The following is a 12,732-nucleotide window of genomic DNA, read 5'->3' on the forward strand; positions in this document are numbered from 1 at the left end:
GATGTGACACCAATAGTTGAGGTAGTTTTTTGTACTTTACCCAAATATTTTATTATAAAAGCCTTACAAAACTTATAGAGCATTGTTGTAATCCATCTGTCGTTCTTAATCGAAGATTCGAACACACATTATACATTAATTGGTAATTATTCATCCCAGTTTGCTGCTGAGCCTGCAAGTATAAAAACCCAGATCCCAAACCATAGTGCGAAATTAAATTAATCCCCAAAATGGAACACAATAACTCAAAATCCCTAAATCTAGAAAGAAAAAACCTAATTCCGTAAATCCCTAAAGGCTAAAATTAAATACCTTTTGTTTGAATATTTGGCTTCGAGATGGACTCAGGAGTTAGGGGACTCAAGACCGTGAGGTGGTGGTTGAAGTTGAGAGGAGAGGATGGTGGTGGCCGGAGACTCGGAGTCAACTTCTGAGAAGCTGCGGGATCTCAACTATCACGATTTGAGTGGGAGTCAGTCTGGACTCTTGAAGAGAGAGATCGCGAGGGAGGAGAGTGAGAATTGACGATAGAGATACTAGAGGGAAGACTGAGGAGAGAAGATTTATCATTCAATCTGGGAGTCGGTCTTTGCAAAAGTGAACAATAGAAAATTCGCCCTAGACTGATATCGTACATCCGTGTGTGAGATTTGAACGACATAGATGTAATCTCCACCAAAAGGCACTAGATACGGTTTAGGCCGGGGCCCATGTCTTCAGGAAATAGGAACCGCCCTACCCCGTCCCGTTGTGATATAAAAAAATATGGACCTGCCTTGAACTGCTAGTACCCACCCCTACCCACGGGTCCAAGACTTGTTTGCCAACCACCCTTAGCGCCTACTGTCTTTTAGAACGTTGCTTAATATGCTAAGCTTAGAGTACACAACAAGCCTTTAAGCTAATATCTTCCAAATACTCGATGGTAGGGAATGAGTGATCATGCATTTCTTAATCGTTTGACCAAGTTGGTTTTACAATTTCAGCAACCCTTCCATATTCTGTTTAGAAGTTGAATTACTTAAAAACAAAACTTATTAATACCGGTCCTTACCAAAATGGTAAGAGAATGAGGAGTTTCTCCTCTACTTTCAACATGCCTTGAATTTAGAGAGTGATTCATTCCAATCCAATCCAATTAATTTTCTATACCGAATTACAACATTTCTTTTAACTAAACTGACGTTAAAAATAGATGATATACGTTATTTTGAACATATACCGTATCCATAATAAATACCAATTTCAGTAGTAGTAGTAGGAGTAGTAGTAGTAAGAAAAGAGCAGTCACATGTCAAAGACTACAATAATGCGTTCGAGTATCTGACTTCCATTTATCCTCGAAATATGAAGACACAAAAGCCAAATAATCCCTCTATTCGACAGGGATAAGTTCACTTGGCAAGAATATTTAGAGAGAGCTTTTGGGGGATTCTGAAAGAATGAAAAATTATGAGAAATTTACACATTAACGAATTGCTTTAGTTTAAAGATGCTTGATCCTTGTACGTTAATGGCTAAGCAAACAAAACAATACTTAACGGGCTACAATACCAGTATTGACTAAGCCTTAGGCCGTCAAAGACGCAGATTGAAGCATTTAAGCAATGGCTGACAAAATTTTCTCCTTCTCTGCAGGACGCCAAAACGTCTTCTGAATGCACAGCAAACCCTCATTGTCTTTCGAGTAAGTAAATCGGATGTTCCATTGCAGAGATTTAGCCAGACTCTCAATCTCATTTAAGGTTTCAGCATTGTCCCATACAATTAGTTTCCCTTCTGGCCTCAGTATCCTATCAACTTCTGCAATCGCTGCCACTAAGCTGCATCTGTAGCCAGAACACAATAACCACATTGAATCAGAGGAAATGTTGGAGGAATTTATTGCGTATAAAACTGCAGTAGATGTCTTTTATACATGTCACAAAAATGAAATGTTGTATTACATACCTTTTCTTAAGGACGGAGAATAGATGATCTGCGTGTAAAAGATCATAAGATCTGGGGTAGGTACTGAACGATTCACACCAATCATGATATATCCCAATTAAACCCCGCTCATAGATTATTGGAAGTGTGTCACGAGAGTCAACTGGGACTACATTCATAACCCATACTTTCAAGTCTTTTAGTGCTGCAGCAAACCTAGAAGCATTGCGAAAGAAAAGTCAGGCTATGTGAAAGATTTCAACATTCTTCACTGCACTGGAAAAGAAAAGCATTTCGCACAAGGGAATAAGAAACACAAAAAGTAGCCGAAAGAGAGATAATAATGACATGCAACTCCCACTGATCTGAAATTCTCAAACCATGTGTTTGCATCTAAATCTAAGAGGATGCCCATCAGAATTTTTCACCTTCAGCCACTAAGATGTTAGAAATACAGTGTATAATCGACAGAAAAAAGGAGGGGGGAAATAGAAGGCAGATTAAGAGACAAGGCAGTGATGCTTTCAAAGGGAAAAAGGAAACTAAAAGATTTATAATTGCTTACCCCCCATATACAGCTCTCATGTCCATGACATTCCTTACAGTGGACCAGTTGATTCCCATCCCATTCAAATAGGTCTCAGAAACAACTTTTTTCCAATGCTTGTAGTCAGAAACGAAATCTTCTGGGGCGGATTTCCCATTAACATCAAGCTGAGACTTTAACCAGTATGGTGGTTTCTGCAACCTTGATGGCCATTGCAGAGGCCACTGAGATCCACGGTCTAATACACCCTCCGGGACTTTGAGCATGCATGCCTCCAATGTTACATTCCTGATGATGCAGAAATAAAATGAATACTTAAAACAGTGTTGGAGATTTAACTCATAGAGAGACTACTATAGAGGAGATCCCTTAACTGCATGGAGGTACTTCAACAATGTAAAGTATTTTCTGAACCATACATTTGATGGTGCTTAGCAGACCAACTTAGAGTAAAGACGAACTTGAAAAATCTATTGACATCAATTTACAATTATTTTTTGTTCAAATGGAACTTATCACCTCAGATTTATTTAGCAACTTAAAAATTATGAGAAGGGGGATGCTATCATGTAAAGTTCTTTCAGTTTTAACACAGTTTGTCAATCTCCCAATTGCAAGTACAACTTAAAGATTTGGAAAGTTATGCATCTCAAGTACCCAACACATGAAGAATTTTCTGCACTACAAAATCCTTCCATTAGTCAACTTAAAAGTTTTTCCAATTATTTTCAGTCTGTCTTTGATGTCATTTCCAATTTTAGTACTAGAGGCCACCAATAAATAACAAACATAAAGAAATGCCAATCCTTAAATATTTAGGAAAAAGGGTATACCAGCCAGCATTTGGATCATCAGATTCACTGCAGAGAGGAGGGTCATTGTGTGGTCGTTCATTGTAGCACTCATTGGTAGAGGGTTTTCTATATATCGCAGCAGCCACTCCATTGAGTGTGTCGTTTTTAATCACTACTAGATCCCAGCACATTGACTTTGTTAATTTCGACATAGCTGCCAATAATTACCATGAGCGAGGGGGAAAGAGTATGTTAGATAGAAGCAACCAAAATACAACTAGCTTTGGAGGCAAAACATGAAGTAGGAAGTACCTACCTTTCCAAATGGCAACATCGTCAGGAAGCTTTTGGTAAACCGGAGTAGCAGACCAGACAAAGTAACCACCAGGTCGCAAGACACGATTAAGCTCCAGGAGCAGTTTACCACCTGCAGTGCAACTCAAATTACATTTCTACAAATATACAAGAACTAAAACAATACACATATACACACATATAAAACAATATTATATATATATATATATATATATAATTGAAAACATTACCTTCAATATGCCAAGGTACTCTACACCGTGCACAGTGAATAAGATCAAACACAGAACTTGGATAGGGTAGTCTTTTGGTACCCATAACAGCTGATATGGCAGGGATTCCCCGTTCTAGTGCAAATTGTACTTGGGCTTCGTGCTCATCCTTGGGAGCAAATGACATAGCAAGAACATCTCTTTCAAATAGAAATCCTCCAAAGCTAGCTACACCACACCCAACATCCAATATCACACGGCTTCTTTTACCCCATGCAATATCAGGAAGAGACTACATAGCCAAACAAAGTATACGCTTTAAGCATTGAAATATTTAAAAAAAAAAGAATAAAACTTTCACCAACAAATAATACTATTTCTTGTAATATTCAAAATGGGTGTAGCATCAACACGTACACAAAATGGATGTAGCGAAGATGCTGTATGGCACAGAATGTTGGGCGGTGAAGCATCAACACGTACACAAAATGGGTGTAGCGGAGATGAGGATGCTTCGTTGGATGTGTGGGCACACGAGAAAGGATAAGATTAGGAATGAGGATATCCGGGGTAAAGTAGGAGTAGCCGAAATTGAAGGAAAGATGAGAGAAAATCGGTTACGGTGGTTTGGACATGTGCAAAGAAGGCCTACTGACGCTCCGATTAGAAGATGCGACTATGGGACAGAGGTTCAGGGCCGAAGGGGCAGAGGAAGACCTAGAAAAACTTTGGAAGAGACCCTAAGAAAAGACTTAGAGTACTTGGATCTAACGGAGGACATGACACAGGACAGAACACAATGGCGTTCTAAGATTCATATAGCCGATCCCACTCAGTGACTTGGATTTTCCAAGTCTCCAACCGAGAAGTTTTCCTCACTCGGGAAATTAAGGGAACACTACCTCAACCTATATGCTCCACTCACAAAGCTTCAACATACAAGCTTCAACAAAAGAAAATTCAAAGAACTTAGCGAAGAAGGCTTTGGTGTATTTAACACAATACGTTGAAATGAAGGAAAGCTTATTTATTGATATCCCCGATAAGTTACAAATATGTACATATACTGGAGTCAAATTAAACAAACAAGAGGGAGCCTTCACAAAGGTTGCTTAGGAGAAGTCTCAGCAGTCGGTAGAGCCCCAGAAAGAGAAGGCACTGGAGGGGGATCATTCGGAGCCTCAGTACTGGACAAAACCCTAGAAGGAGGAGGCATCAGAGGTTGATCATTTGAAGCTTCATTACGCGGTACAGCCCCAGAAGACGAAGGCAATAAATGCCTTTGGAACAAACCCACAAATCTCTGATGATCAAGTAAAACCTGACCATCAGATTCCTTCATCTGGTCAAGCTTCCTCTTCATGCTTGTAGCATAGTCATGTGCGAGCCGGTGCAACTATTTATTCTCATGCTTGAGCCCTCTAATCTCCTGTTTGAGACTCATCACTTCAGCCGCCAATGATTCAACTTGGCGGGTTCGAGCAAATAGGCGTTGGGCCATATTAGACACAGAACCTGCACATTGAACACTGAGAGCCAGAGAATCCTTAACAGCCAACTCATCAGACCGTTTGGAAAGTAGTCTGTTATCTTTGGGAGTGAGAAGGTTCCTGGCCACTACCGCAGCGGTCATATCATTCTTCATCACGGAATCCCCAACGGTAAGAGGACCAGTAGGGGAGACGAAGGATGGGCGCCATATGTTGTCTGGAGAAGGCGGGGCTGCCTCTTCAACAAGGTTCAAGTCAAAACGACGGTCGGAGGGGCCAGACATTATCAAAGGTGTTGAAGAGAGAAGAGGTCGGACAAATCAAGATCTTAGAAGTGCAAGAATGGAGCTTCTACTGGTGGATATTCAAGTGTGCTTTGGAACTTAATGTCAGCCCCTATAAAAATCTGCACTCGACGAAGCTTCAGAAATCGAAGAGGCGCCTGCTCAGAAATCGAAGAGGTGTTTGCTTTCTCAAAAGCTGGGCTGCTCAGAGACCACGAGGGTCGATCTCAGAAATCGAAGAGGCGTTTGCTTTCTCAAAAGCTGGGCTGCTCAAAGACCACGAAGGCCGATCTCAGAAATCGAAGAGGCTTGCTTTCTCAAAAGCTGGGCTGCTCAGAGACCACGAGGGCCGATCACAGAAATCGAAGAGGCACCTACTTTCCCAGCCTTGTCAGCACCTGTCACACGCACACTCAGCTTTGCGGAAATTATGGGCATTCTGTCGAAGATTTCTGACGAAGTAGAAAGCACATGAATCGCACTGTTCAATCACCCACTTCCCACACGCAACAGTAGCTCATGGGTACCACAGATAACTTTGCCAAAGTTCTCTGACAAAGTTGAGACACGTGAAGCTTGCAGCTCCCACTACATCGCTCTGACCAAGAAGGGTAAAAGAATTGCAAAGAAACAACACTAACAAAGTTTAAACACATAAATTTTGAAGGTCTAGCTACCATATTATTATGGATAATTGGAAAGTCCCGGTGTGTCAACCTCTGTGCTTCGTGGCAAGGTAGACTAGCAAACATGCCCAACCTGTACTCACATTCGAGAAAACACTCTCAACAAGATTGCTTGCTCCAAAATCGAAGAGGCACCGCCCTCCGAATCTCGAGAGTCAGGCTCCCAACATGATTACTTTCTCAAAAATCGAAGAGAGGGTAAAGGAACAGTACCACTGCTGGATAATTGGAAAGTCCCTGTGTGTCAACCTTTGTGCTTCGTGGCAAGGTAGACTAGCAAACATGCCCAACCTTTACTCACATTCGAGAAAACACTCCCAACAAGATTGCTTGCTCCAAAATCGAAGAGGCACCGCCCTCTGAATCTCGAGAGCCAGACTCCCAACATGATTACTTTCTCAAAAATCGAAGAGAGGGTAAAGGAACAGTACCACTGCTGGATAATTGGAAAGTCCCTGTGTGTCAACCTCTGCTTCGTGGCAAGGTAGACTAGCAAACACGCCCAACCTTTACTCACATTCGAGAAAACACCCCCAACAAGATTGCTTGCTCCAAAATCGAAGAGGCACCGCCCTCCGAATCTCGAGAGCCACTCCCAACATGATTACTTTCTCAAAAATCGAAGAGACACCGCTCTCCGAATCTCGAGAGCCAGACCCCCAGCAGGATTGCTTTCTCAAAAATCAAAGAGGCATCGTTCTCCGAATCTCGAGAGCCAGATCCCCAACAGGATTGCTTGTTCGAAAATCGAAGAGGCACCACTTTCCCAACTTCAAGAGCTGGATCTCCTTGGATAAAGCTTGTCTGTAATCTTCACACGCAACATCAGCTTTCCAGATACCACAGACCACTTTTTCAAAGTGCTCTGACAGAGTTAAAGCATGTGAAGCTGGCAGCTCCCACTACCGTGCTATAACCAAGCAGGGTAAAGGAATAGCATTATTACTTGATGTTAGGGAGACTCCTATATATGTCGACCTCCATCCCTAACGGACAGGCAGACCTGCAAAAATGCTCAACCCTTTCTCTTATCTGAGAGGGCACTCCCAACGAAGCCTTTCGAAATATTCAGCTTTCTTTCCCCCCGATAATACCTCTGTAAACAAGCTATACTAGAGCAAGAATATCTCATATCATCAGGGTTAAAAGCAAGAGTATCCCATATCATGCTTTTTCCCTGTCTTTTCCTTTGGCCTTGTTCTTACCTGCAAGACAAGGAGAAAGAGAGCAATCAGTCAGCACTTGGAATCAAGCTTCCAGCCAGGAACTGACTGCCTGGAACCCCTTACCTAATTACTTACCTGGCATTGCTCTCGAGTACTCATCTTCAACATCTTATGCTTCCAGGGAAGATACCGCATCTGCCTGAGGAACAGATAGGGCAAGTAAGAAGGATACAAGGAAGCATGTGGAGACAAGCGTAACAGCACACGTGCCGATACATCCACTACTCTATCAAAAGCAAAAGTATCCCATATCAGCAGGGTCGAACGTACTCTAGATTTGATGGACTTGTTTTGACCCTCAAATTCTTCAGTTGGCCTTATACTTTGGAGGAAACCAGAAAACCCTCCAGCCCAGTTCAAGAATAAGCCTGTGGAAAGTTACTTCTTCAAAAGCAAAAGTATCCCATATCATCTCTCCTCATTTTTCTTCTCTTTATCCTTCATGCTGCCTGCAAGATAGGGAGAATGTGAACAATCAGCCGGAGCTCTGATTGCTTACCTTGTCTGTCACCTCTTTCAGCAGATCCCCTAACTCGGCGACTTGGGGGACTCCTACTACATGGTTTGTATCGCGCTTGACCAAGCATGAAACTACAAGTAAGCTTCAAGTGAAATTGATACATTACCTTGTGCATCTCCACCAGTTACAGATATCACCCCTGGATGGAGGAAGAGTACTTCCAGAGAAGATGCCACATCTACCTATGAGACAGATAAGGCAAGTCAAGACGATACCACACTCCGGTACTTAGAAGTTTCGTGGCTACGAGATCATTCTCCCACAATATTTCCTAATGTCATTTGTACTAAATCATTCACTTGTACTCACTAAATGAGAGCTTAAACCTATGTACTTGTGTAAACCCTTCACAATTAATGAGAACTCCTCTATTCCGTGGACGTAGCCAATCTGGGTGAACCACGTACATCTTGTGTTTGCTTTTGTGTAAACCCTTCACAATTAATGAGAACTCCTCTATTCCGTGGACGTAGCCAATCTGGGTACGTACATCTTGTGTTTGCTTTTGTGTAAACCCTTCACAATTAATGAGAACTCCTCTATTCCGTGGACGTAGCCAATCTGGGTGAACCACATACATCTTGTGTTTGCTTTCCTATCTCTATCCATTTATATACTTATCCACACTAATGACCGGAGCAATCTAGCGAAGATCACAAAAAGTGACCGTTTTCGCTACCTAGGATCTATCTTGCAAGAGAACGGAGAATTAGATGGAGATCTCAACCATAGAATACAAGCTGGATGGATGAAGTGTAAGAGTGCATCCGGCGTGTTGTGTGACCGTCGTAGGCCACTGAAGCTCAAGGGAAAATTTTATAGGACGGCAATAAGGCCAGCGATGTTGTATGGCACAGAATGTTGGGCGGTGAAGCATTAACGTACACAACATGGGTGTAGCGGAGATGAGGATGCTTCGTGGGATGTATGGGCACACGAGAAAGGATAAGATTGGGAATGAGGTTATCCGAGGTAAAGTAGGAGTAGCCAAAATTGAAGGAAATATGAGAGAAAATCGGTTCCGGTGGTTTAGACATGTGCAAAGAAGGCCTACTGACGCTCCGGTTCGAAAATGTGACTACGGGACAGAGGTTCAGGGCCGAAGGGGTAGAGGAAGACCTAAGAAAACTTTGGAAGAGACCCTAAGAAAAGACTTGAGTACTTGGATCTAACGGAGGACATGACACAAAACCGAGCGCAATGGCGTTCTAGGATTCATATAGCCGACCCCACTTAGTGGGAAAAGGCTTTGTTGTTGTTGTTGTTGTTGTTGTTGTATTCAAACTTTGGAGCAGTAAGATAATAATGCTGAAACTAGACTAAGGAAAAGAACAGCAAAAGGAAAGATAAATATATAAGATCAAATGAAGCACAATTGGGTTATTTTAAATCAATATAAGTGCAAAAAATAATCAGTTTGGCTTCCCAAAGAACAAACTTACACAATCCATGGAAAAATGAAGACAATGAGATGGATAAATATGAAATCAGATGGAACTGCATCCCATACAATTCAAACCCGCTATCAGGTAATGGAATAAAAATCACGTGTCTTCTTTTAATAGCTGTTGGCTGAATGTATACTACACTATAGAAGATATGTAGAGTAAACAACGTATGCAACCTAATGTGAGGACAGGACGAGGCAAAATAAGATGATATATCAAGAGGACTCACTTTTTGAATAAAATCAATGTAATGAAGAGCGCCATTCTTAAACTGAGTTCCGCCACCAGGAAATGTGAGGTATTCACCAGTAACTTTAACCCAATTTTGGTGCCCTTTAACTGCTGCAAGCTTTGTGTGAGGGACATTGTGGTACCATATCTGCATCATGCACCATGAACATATTTCAATTTCAAGGATTTAAAGAGGTAACTGTTAATGTTCTACTAGACAGATGATATACCTTTTCCCTGCTTGTGGGCCACTGAATGGGCCGTTTATATCCTTCTGGTAGGGGAACAAGACAGGTAGAGGCTTCATCAGGGCAGTGTCTCTCTCGATGTTCATAGTGGCCTGTGTTTGGAAGCTTCTTGATAGATCCCCAATTGTCAAGACAAGGGATGTAGTCTGGCCCAGCCGTGACATCACAGACTTTCCACTTCCGTTCATCATGCCCACTCTTATGTTCATCTGACAAAGATTGTTGTGTTTCTTTTTCATTCTGCGACTCTATGACTTCAGTCGACCCTTGCTCAGTTTCAGCTGTAGTTTCCTGGCTTTCTGTTTTACTACTGGTATCACCTTCTTCCTGATCTTTCTCAACCTCTTCCTTCTCATTCTGACCAGTAGCTTCCTCTTCCTGCTTTACTTCATCAGAAGTTTCCTCTCCAGATGTCTTTGTACCTGAACTCTCCTCCACCTCTGTTTTTCCAGCTTTGGAATTGGACTCCCCATCTCCTGAACCAGCTTCTTGATCATTTATTTCCTCCATCTTTGTTTCCTCTTTGGTCTCAGGTTTCTCATCAGATCTCTCTTCCACAAGCTTCTCTTGCTGATTTCCCTCACCACCATTGTCACTTTCTGGCTCAGTCTTCTCCTCAGATCCCTCCTTTGAAACCAATTCTTCCTGTTTTTCTTCCGTTGTATTCACAGACCCATCCTCAACATTTTGGTCATTCTTAATATCCGAATGACTTTCACTCTGCAAATCACTCCCATTTTCATCCTCTTTTGTTACAGTTTCTGAGAGTTCCCCCAAACTGTCTTCGAATTGCTTCGAATTTTTATCAATTATCGTTTGCCGTTTTACCTCATCCACAGTCTCCTCAGACGATGACCCTTGATTCTGAATCGGAGCAACTGTTGACATCAACATCCAGACCCCGATTAAACAAAACGCAACAAAAACAACCAGACTAGTCGTTGAACAGCAATTCCACGACTTCCTTCCATCAACTCGGGAATACTTCCCCACAGCCATCTTTACGATGTGAAGATCGATATCCCAAGTTATTAAATCACCTGAAAAGAGCAATAACAAGACAGACTCAGCTACCAATCGAATGTTGTTACTGTTCTCACTTCTCAAAGATTGTTTCTTCAAGGTGATATAATTTGCTCTAGGACTTTGAAAAGTAAATTACTGATATAGCAAACTGAATCATCCAAAGAAACCAGATCTATCAATTAACAAAAAAAACCCAGAAATCTGAGAAGTAAAGATAACTTTTTCTGTTGGACATGAACAAGAATATTCCCAAAAGAAACAAAATCAACTCTTAAAAAAAGGTGATTATAACCCATTACTCGGCACAAAGAAACCCAACAAACAGAAACGAGAATGGTGGGTTAACAATAAGAAGAACGCACTGTTTGGTTGGTGAGAAAGCGAAGTGATACAAACTACATACTGGGAATATTCAAAAGCTACAAACATGAATGTCTTTGCATTAATTCGTCAGAAACACAAGACTACTTGGACCATCAAAACAACCAAAACGAAGATCTGATCAAATAATGACAACCGACATAATACACGAGAAGATTTAGAGTGAGAATTTCCTTACTTGGCCCAGTGGGTGATTGAAGAAGTGTAGGGTCCTGCTGCTTCTCACTCCATTACTAATTTGTAGAGAGAGAGAGAGAGAGAGAGAGAGAGAGGAAGAGAGAGCTGGTCGGTCACTCAGTGGGGGGTCTCTCTCAGATTTATAATAGAAGCTGTCCTCTCCTCTCTACTACTATTTCATTTCAATTGTCTTTCATCAGAGTCATCACCACTAACTATTAAATTAAAGGATAAAATACCCGAGTGAGGAAAGGAGGTAGAGGAAGGAGGCGCTTTTTTATGGATCTGGAAATTCCAGCTAATGTTACATGAGAGAGTCAATAAAGTCCAATGTGCAGCCTACTTATCACCACACGAGATTTACGCAAAGACGGTGATCTACCGGATTCTCTTCATACCAAAACTTTATAAATAATACAAGAAATTTATTATTATTTGTTTGTACCATATTATATCGAGCCCCAAATCCTGAAATCACTAGACAACCGGCCAACCAGGAAGCCTCAATAATCTTTAGAAAGTAGGATTCTCTTCTTTCTTTCTTTTTCATTTTTTCCTTTCCCTTTCCTCCTTTTCTATTCGAACGGTCACGGTTAAACCACGTTAACATCTTATATTATTTTTTTATAGAAAGAGAAAGGCAAAATAGAGAATGTGAAAATAGGAGATTGGAAGAGGATAGAAAGAAGATGTGAGAGAATTCTAATCCAATCTTTAGAAGGGTTGCGCTTCAGTACTTGTCAAAACGCAAGAATTAACCTCACATCAAGTAAGAGCCACAAGACGTGGCAATCACGACACATGGCTATTCCCATGATTAGTGGGAGAATTCATCCAACTTGGGGGCAAGCATAACACTACATTAAACGCATTCAATCCCACATTGAGTCAACTCCACATCGAAGGTTGTTGAGTCCATAACTGAATTTCTAAGGTATGCATACTTTGATCCACTTTAATCTGACCCTAGAAAATCATGGACCCACAAGTACCATCAATAGAAAAAGAATATGGTAAATTCAATCTTCTTATTATTCACATAATAAGGGCGGCTCATATGTGCCTAGCCTAGACAATGTAATAGGACGTCTCATTTTGTGACTTCGTTTGCGAGTAGAAATGAGGGCAAACATGGCTGAAATTTGCTTTTTCCTGAATTTTTGGTCAATATTCTAGCAAATGATGCAATCATTTATGTTCGACTTTAACTTTAATAAAATT

General features: G+C 41.3%; 1 protein-coding gene and 1 long non-coding RNA gene across 4 annotated transcripts; both read right to left on the minus strand.

The window, feature by feature from the left end:
• Nucleotides 1-1,302: 1,302 nt before the first annotated feature.
• LOC103401520 (probable methyltransferase PMT24) lies at nucleotides 1,303-11,974 on the minus strand. 3 transcript variants are annotated; one of them, XM_029101824.2, is made up of 9 exons: nucleotides 11,513-11,974; nucleotides 9,910-10,967; nucleotides 9,678-9,827; nucleotides 3,816-4,086; nucleotides 3,587-3,697; nucleotides 3,310-3,484; nucleotides 2,495-2,764; nucleotides 1,951-2,145; nucleotides 1,303-1,829 (listed from the first exon to the last, which is right to left on the minus strand). In XM_029101824.2, exons 2-9 carry the CDS (start codon nucleotides 10,924-10,926, stop codon nucleotides 1,601-1,603), a joined length of 2,418 nt encoding a protein of 805 aa, XP_028957657.1. In that variant the 5' UTR covers nucleotides 10,927-10,967; nucleotides 11,513-11,974; the 3' UTR covers nucleotides 1,303-1,600. The 3 variants fall into 3 exon arrangements, with proteins under 3 accessions (XP_028957657.1, XP_028957656.1, XP_028957658.1); XM_029101823.2 differs by lacking the exon at nucleotides 11,513-11,974 and adding an exon at nucleotides 11,316-11,510; XM_029101825.2 differs by lacking the exon at nucleotides 11,513-11,974 and adding an exon at nucleotides 11,357-11,483.
• Nucleotides 7,336-7,891, minus strand: LOC139196324 (uncharacterized). Its single transcript, XR_011581142.1, has 3 exons — nucleotides 7,751-7,891; nucleotides 7,556-7,619; nucleotides 7,336-7,459 (listed from the first exon to the last, which is right to left on the minus strand). It is a non-coding gene; the product is annotated as an uncharacterized lncRNA (long non-coding RNA).
• Nucleotides 11,975-12,732: the final 758 nt, after the last annotated feature.

The sequence above is a fragment of the Malus domestica genome, chromosome 05 (assembly GCF_042453785.1).
Source record: "Malus domestica chromosome 05, GDT2T_hap1".
In the NCBI taxonomy this organism is placed as follows: Eukaryota; Viridiplantae; Streptophyta; class Magnoliopsida; order Rosales; family Rosaceae; genus Malus; species Malus domestica.

Excerpts from the sequence above, each read along its gene's own strand:
- LOC103401520 (XM_029101823.2), bottom strand. The coding sequence starts at position 11,382 with ATGTTTGTAGCTTTTGAATATTCCCAGTATGTAGTTTGTATCACTTCG. Across the intron at positions 10,968-11,315 it reads GCTTTCTCACCAACCAAACA|GTGATTTAATAACTTGGGAT; the intron begins GTGCGTTCTTCT and ends TGCTCTTTTCAG. Across the intron at positions 3,485-3,586 it reads CGATGTTGCCATTTGGAAAG|CTATGTCGAAATTAACAAAG; the intron begins GTAGGTACTTCC and ends AATTATTGGCAG.